Source organism: Wasmannia auropunctata, unplaced genomic scaffold, assembly GCF_000956235.1.
Source record: "Wasmannia auropunctata unplaced genomic scaffold, wasmannia.A_1.0 LD336092.1, whole genome shotgun sequence".
In the NCBI taxonomy this organism is placed as follows: Eukaryota; Metazoa; Arthropoda; class Insecta; order Hymenoptera; family Formicidae; genus Wasmannia; species Wasmannia auropunctata.
Window position 1 is genome coordinate 1,746,429 of NW_012026798.1, and position 13,942 is coordinate 1,760,370.

At 37.2% G+C, this 13,942-nt stretch overlaps 3 protein-coding genes across 11 annotated transcripts in view; 1 reads left to right on the top strand and 2 right to left on the bottom strand.

The window, feature by feature from the left end:
* LOC105462917 (lysine--tRNA ligase) overlaps positions 1-3,968 on the top strand; it is a 139,772-nt gene extending 135,804 nt beyond the window's left edge. Inside the window, exons 2-9 of one of the 3 annotated variants that reach the window (XM_011709838.1) lie at positions 206-483; positions 979-1,114; positions 1,481-1,930; positions 2,121-2,366; positions 2,464-2,886; positions 3,071-3,264; positions 3,395-3,557; positions 3,704-3,968. In XM_011709838.1, the coding sequence (XP_011708140.1) occupies positions 449-483; positions 979-1,114; positions 1,481-1,930; positions 2,121-2,366; positions 2,464-2,886; positions 3,071-3,264; positions 3,395-3,557; positions 3,704-3,802 (1,746 nt within the window). In that variant the 5' untranslated portion in view covers positions 206-448 and the 3' untranslated portion in view covers positions 3,803-3,968. The other 2 variants (XM_011709836.1, XM_011709837.1) reach the window with 2 other exon arrangements.
* A 10-nt stretch (positions 3,969-3,978) lies between these two features.
* Positions 3,979-7,357, bottom strand: LOC105462921 (OTU domain-containing protein 6B). Its single transcript, XM_011709844.1, has 4 exons — positions 7,023-7,357; positions 6,457-6,871; positions 6,080-6,299; positions 3,979-5,947 (listed from the first exon to the last, which is right to left on the bottom strand). The coding sequence occupies exons 1-4, from the start codon at positions 7,090-7,092 to the stop codon at positions 5,762-5,764; spliced, it is 891 nt and encodes a 296-aa protein (XP_011708146.1). The 5' UTR covers positions 7,093-7,357; the 3' UTR covers positions 3,979-5,761.
* Positions 7,358-8,207: 850 nt separating this feature from the next.
* Positions 8,208-13,942, bottom strand: part of LOC105462924 (protein retinal degeneration B) — a 61,707-nt gene continuing 55,972 nt past the window's right edge. For 4 of the 7 annotated variants that reach the window (XM_011709853.1, XM_011709850.1, XM_011709851.1 and 1 more), the window contains one exon: positions 8,208-12,857. In XM_011709853.1, the coding sequence (XP_011708155.1) occupies positions 12,710-12,857 (148 nt within the window). In that variant the 3' untranslated portion in view covers positions 8,208-12,709. The remainder of the gene's footprint in view (positions 12,858-13,942) is intronic. The other 3 variants (XR_976131.1, XR_976130.1, XM_011709854.1) reach the window with 2 other exon arrangements.

Consider the following 13,942-nt stretch of genomic DNA (forward strand, 5'->3'; position numbering starts at 1 on the left):
TATGACTTATTTAAATATAAAAATTACACTAATAGGGACAATAACATTAATAGGGACGAACAGGCACACTAATAGGGACAGTTATCTTATTGTTAGACAATCTCAAAGACAGATTTAAAACAATTCTAAATATAAGGCCAGTTTATAAATACCGATCAGCCCACTGGATTAGTCTCTTTTAAAATTCGTCTTTCGATCTTTAAAGATCCGTATCAGTCGCACACGTGAACAACAATTCGAACGCCGCAGTTTCCTCGCGAATTCCGTTTCGTTCTCGTCCCACTCCCACCGCTGACGGGGCTGACGAGGCGGGAACGGGACTTTACGCGACGCACCTCGCAATCCTCTGCTCAATTCGAGGAACCTGTCCAGCTGTCTCGTGGTCGTGTGCTCAGTCTGACCAACGTAACGGTGCCGGCAACGATCCTTTCTGCGACAGCTTGCCAACATGGCGGACGGGACGAGCGAGAAGCTGTCGAAAAAGTAAGTAAAGTGCACGATGTCGGGCAAGAATCGTCGTGTTCGAAGAACGTCTCCGTCTCCCCGTGGCGCTCGATCGCCCCGGCCGCCCGTGGCACGCGACTCTCCTCGGCGAGGGCGACCTAACCTAAAAAGATCCGACATGCGGCGGCTCGTCGCCACGCGGTCTTGCACGTTGCTCGCTACACACAGGGTTCGCATTTCTCTCGCAGATAGCGATATCTCGTAGAAAGATCTAATGCGTCGGTGAGCGCGTCACGTGGGTAAAGTCTAAATCCCGGAACAACCGCCCGGATCATGCTCGGTACGTTAACCAGCGCGCGCGTTATCGTCGCGCGATTGGCAGAGCGAATCTGGCTGGCGGGCCACCGGACGAAGTTGCGTCAGACGTCCTCGCCGTCTCCGCGTCGGTTCGCCACGAAGTGCGTAAATGGATCATTCGATACGCAATGCCCGATCTCCCGAGAGAGATGAGCTGAGACAATGTCCTGATTGCAGCGAGCTGAAGAGGCGTCTCAAGGCCGAGCAGAAGGCCAAGGAGAAGGCTGCGAAGGAGGAGACCAGGACGGCGGCGGCGGCGGCTCAATCGACCTCAGAGAAGAAGGACATCAAGGAGGAGGAGATTAGTCCAAATGTAAATTTCGGATTTTTGTAAAATTGAAATTTATGTAGGATAATTTATCCAGCATTGATAACAGACTTCAATCAAGAATGTTCAGATGTAATAACTGGAAATTGAGTCGTTGAATTGTATAAAGTTAAAGAATAAGTTATCTTGCAAAAAGCTTGCAAAGAGTAAAAGCTCTTTCGTTTCATGGGCAGACGACTTTTTCTACTTTTTCTACTTTTTTACTTTTTCTTTGACTTTGTATGATTCAATGACTCAGTTTTCAGTGATTACATCTTAATATTCTTGATTGAAGTCCGTTATCAATACAGAATCTTGAATCTTGAGCTGACGCAACAAAGAGATTTATTGTGGAATTTATGTTATTTGCAGGAATACTTTAAACTCAGGTCAAACTTGGTCAGTCAACTCAAGGCTATCAATGACAGTCCTTACCCGCACAAGTTTCACGTATCGACCTCCCTCGAGGAGTTCATCGAGAACTTTGGGGATGTCGTGAAGGACGGTGAAATGCTCGAGAAGGAGATGCACAGCGTCGCCGGACGCGTCCACTCCATTCGACCGTCCGGCGCCAAGCTGATCTTTTACGATCTTCGCGGAGAGGGTGTCAAGGTGCAAGTGATGGCCAACGCGAAATTTTACGAGGGCGAGGAAAAGTTTGTGGCTGACACCGCAAAGATCAAGAGGGGCGACATCATAGGCGTCGTCGGCATACCTGCGAAGAGCAAGAAGGGCGAATTCTCGATCATACCACGTCGCGTTACCCTCTTAAGTCCATGTTTGCACATGTTGCCGCATCTCTATTTTGGCCTGAAGGACAAGGTGAGAATTAAATTTGCAGAAAAATTATAATTCTCGAGCACATTAAATAAATATTAGAATCGTTATATAATGATTTCCACATAAAATTCAAAATACAACGTGCAGTGTTATGGAAATATATGTAAAAGTAAATATATTATGTGACCACGTAATGCATAATTGTGCTAAACGCTTTTTTGTACACAACCAGGAAACAAGATTTCGGCAGCGGTATCTGGACCTCATACTAAATGACAAAGTCCGACAGGTCTTTTATACACGCGCGAAGATCATCGCTTATATGCGCAAGTTTCTTGACAATTTGGGCTTCCTGGAGGTCGAGACTCCTATGATGAATATGATCGCCGGAGGTGCGACCGCCAAACCCTTCGTTACGCACCATAACGAACTCAACATGGACTTGTTCATGAGAATCGCTCCGGAGTTGTATCATAAGGTATACAGTTCTTTTTTTCTCCATCGTGATCTAAAAGCAATCTATTTCAAGAATAAAAGGAAAAATAAAGCGCAACAGTACTGTGAACATTTAATAGATGTTAGTCGTCGGTGGGATCGACAGAGTGTACGAGATCGGCAGGCAATTCAGGAACGAGGGCATCGACATGACTCACAACCCCGAGTTCACCACCTGTGAATTCTATATGGCATACGCCGATTATGATGACTTGATGAGAATTACGGAGGACATGGTGTCTGGCATGGTGAAGGCCATACATGGGACCTACAAGATAGAATACCATCCGGACGGACCGGAAGGTAAGGCGTATGAGATCGACTTCACGCCGCCTTTCAAGCGCATCTCGATGATGAAGAAGTTGGAGGAGCTTCTGCAGGTTAAACTACCCGAAGCCGATCAACTTAACACGCCAGCGGCAACTAAGTTGCTTAGCGATCTTTGTGAGAAGCGCGAGATCGAGTGTCCTTCACCCAGGACATCGGCGAGATTACTGGATAAGGTAAGACATGATCAGATTCAACAAAACGCTTAATGACTTTTTAACTTGATATTTTTGAGGCCAGTAATTTTAATAATATGAAAATAATAAGAAAAACATTTGAAATGTATATGTTAAAACATTTGTATCTCCAAATTGCGTACAATATTAGATACTCTAGACCGAAATATCTTTTGCGGAATAGCTCGTTGGAGAATTCATCGAGGAGACGTGTATCAATCCCACCTACGTTATTGATCATCCGCAAATAATGTCTCCATTGGCAAAATGGCATCGATCGGAGAAAGGCCTTACTGAACGATTCGAGTTGTTCGTTATGAAAAAGGAAATTTGTAATGCGTACACCGAACTGAACGATCCGGTCGTTCAGAGAGAAAGGTACGTAGAAAATTGAACTTTTTGTTAAAAATTTGTCAGAAGTAATATCAGTAGTATGCTCCGATAAATTAAGGTCATTGATCGAGTTACTCTATTTTACAAAATGTAAACGTATCGAATTTGCACACAGGTTCGAGCAGCAGGCAAAGGATAAAGCAGCCGGCGACGAGGAAGCGCAAATGGTCGATGAGAATTTCTGCACAGCTTTGGAGTACGGTTTACCGCCAACGGCTGGTTGGGGAATGGGTATTGACCGATTAACAATGTTCCTCACCGACTCGAATAATATTAAAGTGAGTGCATAAACCAAATGTTTATATTATATTTTATAAAGTGTTTGAAAAAGAATATCAAGATTTTATGGAAAATAATTTTTATTTTTCCATAACTAAATTATTTTATAAGAAAATCATAAGGTGTATTTCTTTGATATTTACAGGAAGTATTGTTCTTCCCTCAAATGAAGCCGGATGATCCGAACAAAAACAAGGAAATGACTGAAGACGACAAAGCGTCAAACGATAGTGCAGAAAAATGAAGTTAAAGTTATTTAAGAAAAATACATATAAAACTGATAATTTGGAAATAATTTGATTCAAAATTTTTCATTGAAGTATAAACGTTATTTTGTTTTCAATCGATGATTGGCTGCTAATAGAATACTTTTGCAATTTTTAAATTATATTAAAATAATTATAAATTTATATAAACGTGTTTTTTTTTATACATATATTTATTTGATACCCGACTACACACATCCATTACATACGATCAAATAGACATATTTGAAAATCGCAAAAATATATGAGAACAATATCATTGTATATATCAGAATGTTCCTTGTCAATTAACGTCATAATTATAAACCATTATATTTTTTCTTCCATCGTTTTATATAGATAAACGAAGAATGTCACAAAAGATTATTACGTATTCTATTAAGTAAAATATATGAAAATCCAGAATTAATCAAGAAACAGATGATATTAAGAGAATAAATTTTTGCAAGGAACACTCCTGTGTGAGCTGCATTTCAAGACTAGGATATTTTTAACTCACTGTCGCTCCAAGATGCGAAATAACAAACTACGTAGTTCAAAGTCTATTTGTTCGAAAAATTAAGGACCAAAATTGATTCTCACCAGTTAAAATGAATTAAAGTAGTACTCTTGGACAGTCTTTATCCTTTCTCATTCCAAATCAAATCACATCGTCAATTTATCCTGTCCGAGTGGAGCTTTTAAAAACGCACAATCTCGGACGTACCTCTTCATAGGCGTAAATTTTTGATAGCCGCTTGATATTTCAAAACGTGACAGCTACCACAATGAACACGGTTAGACATGCGCAACAAGAGAATAACATACATCTCGTACCTCAATCCTTGGAATAAGCCAAAGAACATTGAATCTTAATAAGTATTTGCATATTTGCTGGCAGCATTTTTATATTGTCTGATATCCATTTATGTGTAAAATAAATACAATTCTATATAAATTTAATCACTCTAGTAACACAAGAGCGCTAATTCAGCTCACATCTAATTTGCCGAGATATTTATAATAGTCTGTATTTGATATATTTAAGTATTTTAAGTAAATATATACTAAACGCGCTCCTACAGTCCACATTCTCATCGCACGTCTAGCGCTAAATATGACTACCTGAAGCCCGTTTAATATAGGAAGATCGCACAGTAATGTATGATATATTAAGAACCATTTACTTGATCTGTTGTTAAGTTCCAACTTCCGATATGATAAAACATATTTGCAAATATACAAAAAAAAACTTTAGGATGTGATTATATTTAAATGCACGATAAAAACGTATTTTAGGAAACTACAGAAAAAATCTAATATTTCAGTAGATTTATATATAGAACTTTCAGTCATTTTTAGCTCTAAATGTGCATCTCAAAATGTGAGTCAGTAAACTAGTTGAAATAATCAAGAAAATACATTTCACTAATGGTTCATTGATATGTATTTCGTATTTTTAACTAACTAATAACTGTAAAAAAGAATTCCTAAAATGTGTGTGACTATTAAGAGTAAGATTACATCTGATCAGTAATATATTTTCATCACGCATTTAATGTAATACACAATTTTTAATTTTAGCTTATAGAAAAATTAATTACATGCATTTTACACTCAGTCCTTTAACAGTCACTGTACACATTTGAAGAATTTTTCTTATAAACACTTTAATAATCATCACAATGATGTAAAGTTTAGAAATATCCTCGTCGGAAGATTAAATATTTCTGCTGGCAGCATTTTCAATATTTCTATGTATATTTATCGATAAAAATATTTTATACTATCTGAAAAGTTTATATTAAATTTTTCACACGAAATAAATTAGTTTTATTGACTGGCAAAAACATGTTCGTTGAAACATGCTTAATTCATCACGATCAATTCATCGATCACTAATAAAAGTTTGAAGACTTGTGTAACAAAATAGAAGTAAAGTCTAAAGCAAACCTTTATCAGCTCTCCTCGTCCTGAACGTATTTCGTAACAGAATTATAATGAGCACCTAACTCATACATGTGACGATGATAGGTCAGTGTTACCTTTTTGCCATTGCTGTACTCGTCTCCAATGATATACGGAGCTCCTGTAGCTTGTATGACCTCGATCGGGCATTTCAGTATACGCGATAATACCTGTAGCTGTAATTAAAGGAAAAAAAAACAAAATGTAGGAAAACAATTATGTGTTAGTAGTTCATAGACCAGAGAGGAAATATTTTAAGAATTAACTTCTTTATATAATCGTGCCTATAACCTACGACATATATTTACCTCAACAGCGCCGCCCCAAGCACTTGTCTCGGCCACGTCGTTGCAGTACTTTTCATACTCTTCAGGTGTCAACAGCTCGTCGGTGTCGGGATTGGAGAGAAATGGCAAAAAGTCGTTCATGTTTTCTCTCAAGTACTCAGCAGTCTTTGTTCTGAGATCGTGCAGGCTAAGTGGCGTATCTCCATTTATCTTGAGCTGATGCGCCACGGCGTTATATAAACTGAAAACAAATTCAGGCTTTTGTATTATCAAATCTCAAACAAACCTAACCTAAATTATGATGTAACTCCCATCATGATTCTTCTTTCTTAGCAATATAGACAAGGCACACATTCTGTATTTTATATATATATATTTTTTTTTCAAGATCTACATACCAGTGACCGTCGCTGGGAATTTCATAAATGATTAAGTCGCGCTCAGAGAGGATCTTCTTTATGGCTTCCGTCTCGACATTCCTCTTGCCGAAGACGTTGAGCGCCTCCTGCTCGATGATCCTCTGATTGCGCTCCTTCTCCGCGATCGCTTTCTTCTCCCGTCTCTTCTGCGCTTTGGAAACCCTGTGCGCCGACTGCTCCGAGCAATTGTCCTTGCTGATTTCTTCGCTCGCCTCCGCCGCGGGCTCCGCCGTCTGTTCGTCGTTCAGCGTAACTTGAGCCAGTCTCCACGTGTTCGCCTCCTCCACTTGACGTTTCTCCAAGCTCTCCTCCAGACGCCCTATCTCCTCCGTGATCTCTTTCTTCTTCTTCTTGTCACCTTTGCAAATGGATTTCTTCAAGGTCTGTATTTGCGCTGCGATTAAAAAAAGTTCAAACATTAGGGAAAGGCTCCCACATTGCGAAAAGACTTTAACCTCAAAAATTGGAGAACGATTGAAATTACAAAAAAATCTATTCAAAATAATGAAGAATAGAGATTTTGGGTTTTTTTTAAGTCTGAATACCTTGCAGTTCCTTGCGTTCCCTCTTGTGCTTCTGTATTATTTCTTCCTCCGTTAACACCGCCTCTGCCATCCTAATTTAAATATAACCTCTACGATCTACCGTAAGCAAAATTCTGGTCGCGGAAGCACGTTCCGTATTGTTGCGGATTGAACGGAACAGAAGCTGGCCGGCGGGCGGCGGCACGTTCTTCGCTGGAGCTGCAGAGGCAGAGAGACAGAGCATCACGGAGAAGAGGGAACGTGCCACGTGATAAAAGTCAACGGGCGCTAACCAATCGTTTGCCGTTACGTCATTGATCCTGCACACGGCAACGTCATAAATGAATGACGCACTGGGCTTGGCGTGTCCGCAGGGCGCAGATCCGAGCTCATCTCACCACGGATGCTCGCGGTAATTTCGATTTTCGACTAAACTCCGATTTTTACTTACTCGACGTTTAATCGAATTGTATCTGTATTTTTTAGTATATTTTTAAGATAAATAGAATTTTTAAGTTAGATAGAATTACAGCTTTTTGTTGTTTGACATGTGAAAAAAAAAGATTAGATCAGAGTTATATGTATAATCAGATAAATTTCGTTGTAATGTCCACTTTTCTATCGATTTTTCTATTTATTAATTTTAATCTCGTTTAATTTACTTTTTATCTTTTTTAATTCTTAGACCTAGAATAAGATAATTAAAATAAGTTAAACTGAGATTAAAATTAATTTACAAGCCATACTTATTTAAAATTTTCGTAAATTAAAAGAAATTATTACAAACACTTATAGATATACAAAAAAAAGTATATTAAATTATTAAATTAAATAGAAATATTACAAAAATTTAAAAAAATATATTCTTGCGTATTTCTGCCTATTTTCTACGGAAGAGCGAAAAATTGAATTGCCGCTTATTATTTTATAAAAATTACATATATACGTATACATATAAATATATAACTATTATATTTTTTAAAAATATAATTGTATATATTATATTTTTGAAAGATCTTTCAGAGTTAACTTTTTTAAAAATTATTCTCCATTAAATAAAGCATGTGTAAAAAAAAAATAATTTTATACATTCGAAAATTTTCCGAGAATGCAGAGTATATGTTACGATATTTATGCTTGAAGCGAATGCAAAAGCGCGAGTTTCGCGGGCGACGCGTTATGCAATTAAAAAAAAGGGACCGAGAATATAGATTTATCATTTATTAATATCCAATAAAGGAAATGAAATACAGTTTTTTGTCCGCTAAGCGTCATCTCCATTATCTCCCTTAACTAAGAAAAGAAACGGATGTCTCGCTGCGGCCGATTCGATCTCTGGAGGAGAGAAGGGGAGAGGGTGGGAGGGAGGGAGGGAGGGAGGAAAGGCGAGGGGAGGATAAGTGCCGAGAATCGAACCGTGATCGTCAACATTATATACATATATGTATATATAAAACAATTGTTACACACTAGAGCGAGAGAGCATAATACAAAACAATGATTCCTCGGTTAGTTTATTACAATACGTCACTTTTTTTTTTTACGTTACGTTTACTAATAAAAATATAACTCTCATTACCGCTCATTGTCAGTACAATGTGATCGTCCGTCTCCAATATAGTATATAAGTAAAATATCTCTTGCAGTCGCTTATCTAATCTACGGAGCGTCCGCCGAATCGTGCGTCTCGCTCGAGGACCGCTTTTCGGAGTTTAGCTTTTGCGCGCGAGCGATTTGTATCTCGTCTCCGTATCTTTCCCCTCCCGCCAAAAACTCTAAAAACGTCCACTTTGTCAATGAGGACAATGATAAAGGGCACTAATTAGCTACACGCGTTGCTAGATCGTCCTTAGTCACGGGCTGACTAGAGTTCCTAGTTACACATCCACAATATTTGTAGTGATTATTAAAAATCTTATTTGTTAACTTTACAGCACGTCTATATATCTGTAACCGATTAGCCTTAACCGTAATAGCGATTGAATAGTCGATTACAAGCTAATTTATTTAGAATCACTTAGCTCTAGTTAATAAAATAATTAATCTTGATTATCGGTAAGCAATCTTATAGTCGCAACATTTGTAAGTAACGTTGAAAAAGAAAAGCCCCTAACGCCGGCGCGAACGACCTCAAGAAATTTATCTCGCTTCGATGTCTCTCCTTCCGCGTCTCCGGACAATATATTCTCGTCGTCGACCGCGCGATAACGCATATACACGCAGGTTTCGGTCATTTGGGATCAGAACTTGGGAAGATTTCTTCGTCAACAAAGATGTAAGATTTCCCGAAAAAAGCGCAACCACCTGAATCCGGAAGTCCCTCGTCCGACGCACGATTTCGCGGACACCGCGCCGGAATGCATATATACATGTCTATGTATACACACACGCACACACGCGCATAAATGTATATATGCATTCGTGTATATATCTCCAAGTTTGCAACTTGTACATGTGTATACATATCTTTTTTTTTCTCATTTAATATTAATATACGTAGACATCTGTATAATATAGAACTATATATATTTCTCATGCCATATTACAACAATACAAACAGTCAATATTAATGATAATGTTAACTTGCGTAATGCAAGCACCACCAGCTAGTATAGCAGTTTGAGCAATACGTAATGCTTCCTTGTATCAGGATCGGGAGATTAATAACGGCGAATCACCGAGAAACATGCCGACAAATTAATCTCCGTCACCCTCGTCGCGCTTGATTCGCGTTCTACAGGGTGTCCCGAGAGCGACGAAAGTCAGTATATCAAGGTTTGTCTCGTGCCTTTTTTTAATTTTTTGATCTGTCATTTACATGTAACATAAAAAAAAATTAAAACTTGAACGAAACACTTCCACTAAAACGAATAATCCGATATATCTTGAATAATAATAAATTTAACGTATATAAAAATATCATTAAAAATAATTAAAACGACAATTTAAACGAAGCCTTAATGAGCGAGATTAAAGGATATTACACATATATTTCGCAGTCTTGAAAATGAAAGGATTAAAATAATAGGATTGTCAGATTTTTTGCTACGAAAATGATCGACCATCATCGAAACAGCGTAGTGCACTTCCGGAATTCCGATGCAAGACTCGGAACACCGTGTACAGCGAAAAAATCGCGTCTATAGGAAAGATTTTACCACTTTCTAACATTGATTGTAATAGATTTAAGCGTAATGAAACACCGTTGATTATGTCACTCCTATTCCCCGTCATATCGCCGCGATTCAGAGCCAAGAAGAATCTATTTTTTTTTCTTTCTTTCTGTGAATCGTCGCTGCGAGACTCTCGAAGATTCTCCCTAATAGATCTGCAGGATCAGAGAGATCGGGGGGGGGGGGGGATGGAATTCCATATCGGAAATCAGCGTCAATTCATCTCAGCTCCGAATCGCGCGCTTTTCCTTGGCACGTTTTTATCGACGAAGCATCTAGCAGCCAGTCATGTAAATATGATCGCGATCTTCTTCTAATACATTTATCCACGGATAATGTAATTATTTACACAACATCTCTAAACGTATTTACATCGCCAGCTACAGCTTTACGCGACTATGTTATAGTAAGAGAGAAGTAGCTTTTGTACCCGCTTGTCGCGCGCGTCTGTGGACGCGTCGATGCTTCGTCTTGTAAATACGATACGCTTCCGACTTTCTCAACTAAATGCACGAATAGGTCTCTCGGTTATGTTTTTTTAAGAACGTTCCTGAAGTACCGTGTCGTAAAAAAAGGGTTAGAGAGGACAAATCTATTAGCGTAGGGACAACGATTTAAAAGAGATTTTCTTCTCGTTACTCAAATCAACATTTTTTATCTCACACTGATCATCGTGTTCTCTCCTACAAATAATCGCACTATCGTTTTTTTTTCAAATTACCCCGTTAATATTGTCTTATATCATTTTCTTCAGTATACAAATGATACGCATATTTATATTTGCCTTGTCAGCTAATTGAATAATAAATATTATACAAATAATACAAAATATATATTCTCGGTGTATGATTGTGTACATGGGTAAATAATATTTCGTAGGTAGATATTAAATTTTTTTCTTAGAACGAATAAAATTGTAAAGTCAAATGGATAAAATCGGCGTGTAAAACAAGTAACATCTGTGTAAATCAGTGTTACTAAGCATGTCCCCTTCATTTTTACGACTGTCTTTCTTGCCATAGCGATATGAATATCTCACGCGAGGAGAAATAGCCCTGAAAGAACTCTTGTCGCGGACTTCGCAGAGCATTACGTATTACGTCTCTATGTAACATTTGGCAATGAGTAGAGTGCTAACAGTTCTTACGCTAATTACCTCTAAGCGTCACAGATAACATTACGTTACTTCTCCTTAATAACAACAGGGAGACTCAGGTAACAGTTTCAACAAGTTCTCACATTCTCGGCGTATTATTCCGCTAAATAAAATTCCATTGATATTTCAATTCATACCCTTGCGTCACTCACGTATCGAAAAAAAAGGATGTACTTAGATAAGTATTTGTGAGTGTAAAATGAGATTACTGATAAATTGCGGTATAAAAATTACACAAAGTATATAAAAGATAAATCTTGGATATCTTTCTTTTAAATAGGTAAAATTTTATTTATTGGAATAATACGAGAGAGACGTGCTAGTTCATTAATACAGAAGTCATATAGTAGAGAAGCTGTACAAGGATTCGTGAAACTAAGAATCTATAGATAACGCAAGAGATTATGGAATTAAAAATTTATATATACATATATAAAACGAAAAATCTGTAAAATTAGATTTAGAAATACATAAATTATCGTATATAAGCCATAGATCGTCAAGCGTAGATCGTCAGTCTAAAAATTTTCAGTCCGATTTCCTGAAGATTTCTGTCGTTTACTTTGATCTCTATGTTTTCGAAATACGCATTATAAATAAAAACGAATGTTAAAATAAATCAATAAACATTATCTAATATTATTTATATTTTCCTTGTAATTAACTAAATGTTCAGTCCAAGGATATAAACGACACTATTTTGCTAGAATTTTATCTAATGTTAAATTTTGATTTATAATTATTGTACATTTCAATCAAACCAATATAGAGATCATAAATATATAAATAAATAATCGAGAGTCCAAGAATCAGATAACAAATTTTTAGGGTAATAATAATTTTTAGAGTAATTTTACGCTCATTCATCCGCGCATGACTTGTATACAATAATTTCTTCATTTAATTGTCAATCCTCGAGTCTCGAGATTTTCGAATTGAGACTCGAAATTTTGGGGATCTAACACACATAATGTAAAACGAATAAACACGAAGTGATTTCAAATGTCATTAAGAACTAGCACTCCGCGTGCGAAACTAAAAATGCTCAAGATCGAGAAGGCTAAAGTATCTATAATACCATATAAATCTGCGAAAATAGTTCGAGGAAATTTACGATACGAGGTACGACGAAATGAGACAACAACACCTAATATACGTCGTCTACAGGACATCAGTAAAAGATCTATAATACGAGATATCCGCGTGACTGCTCTCGGTGAATCATGAATCACACGTCGTAAAAATCTATTATAAGATCATCACAAAATATAACGATCTACGGAATAAAAGGAGCTACCGGAATACGGAACCAAGAATCGTGTCCTTTTCTTCACGAGCTACCGCCGCGACTCGAAGAACGAGCGGCAGCGTGCAAATCGTCAGAGTTTCTCGGTCGTTGCTGATTGGTGAACGCTGGCTGATGATGCAGGCGTGACGGATGGGCCCACACTGGTTGATCGTTCCAACGGGAAGGATGTCTTGCCTAAGGGTGGCTGCGAGATCGCACGCTTTGTCGTCCTAAAAGAGCTGCCGATCGGCAATAGTCAATAAACAGTCGTAAACTTTCTCCTCGAGATAACCGAAGGACGCTTAGTAAGTCAGTTCTTCCCATGGATGAAATGTGAATTTCAACTCGGATTAATTTTCAAATAAAAAAAAATAGGATAGAAATATACATATATTCTCATAAAAATTATTTTATTAAATGAATATATTATATGGATATTTAATATCTTTTGTTACTTTATATGATCGAATTATTATGTAATATTTAGTTATCTTCTATCAGACACTGTGGATTTTTACTTTTACATATATTATTTTGACAATGCATTGGGAAGAAAGGATCTAAGCGTCCCAAAGTTATCTTGATGAATAATTTATTGTTAGCACATTCGGCGTACTGCTATCCGAATCAGCACAACTAGCAGTACGCAAAATACAATTACTGCGATGGACATTGTATGTATATTGCATTCTCGAAACTATTTTTGAACATCTAATTAAAATCTATCGGTTGGGTGACAGAAATGAATTGTAAATCAATCCTGAAAACAGAAGCCTTTTTAATAATAAATTTCTTAAGAGCAAGTTTGATCTATTATATTATATGAATGCGATAAAAATAACGTATGTACAATAATGGATCGAAAAATGCTGACTGATGCTAGTTGAAAAGCGACTGGAAATTAGTAGATTTAAAAATATTTAAAAAGTGACAATCCAAATGTAAAATTATTAACTGGACTAATTATTATTTTCCAGACAGTAATATTGTGCAATCCGCTTCTGTGCTGTGCGACGTGTGCAAGAAGCAGCGGTGATCTTTCTTATTCGTTTATCGCGTTCGGATGGAAAGCACAATAATGCACAATAATTTACCCCTCCTCTGTAACATTTAGGCTGAAAACGATTAATAATTTTCACTTGCATCAGCATATTATTAATTTCTGTTGTAACATAATACACATATATTTCTCGATAACCTATACAGATAACATCAACAGATATTTACAGGATGAAAGAAAAAATATATAAAACAACGATTTCTTTGACGAGTTCAAAATAAAATTTTCCTCAGCAAAAATTTTATCAGAAACCCTAATTTACAA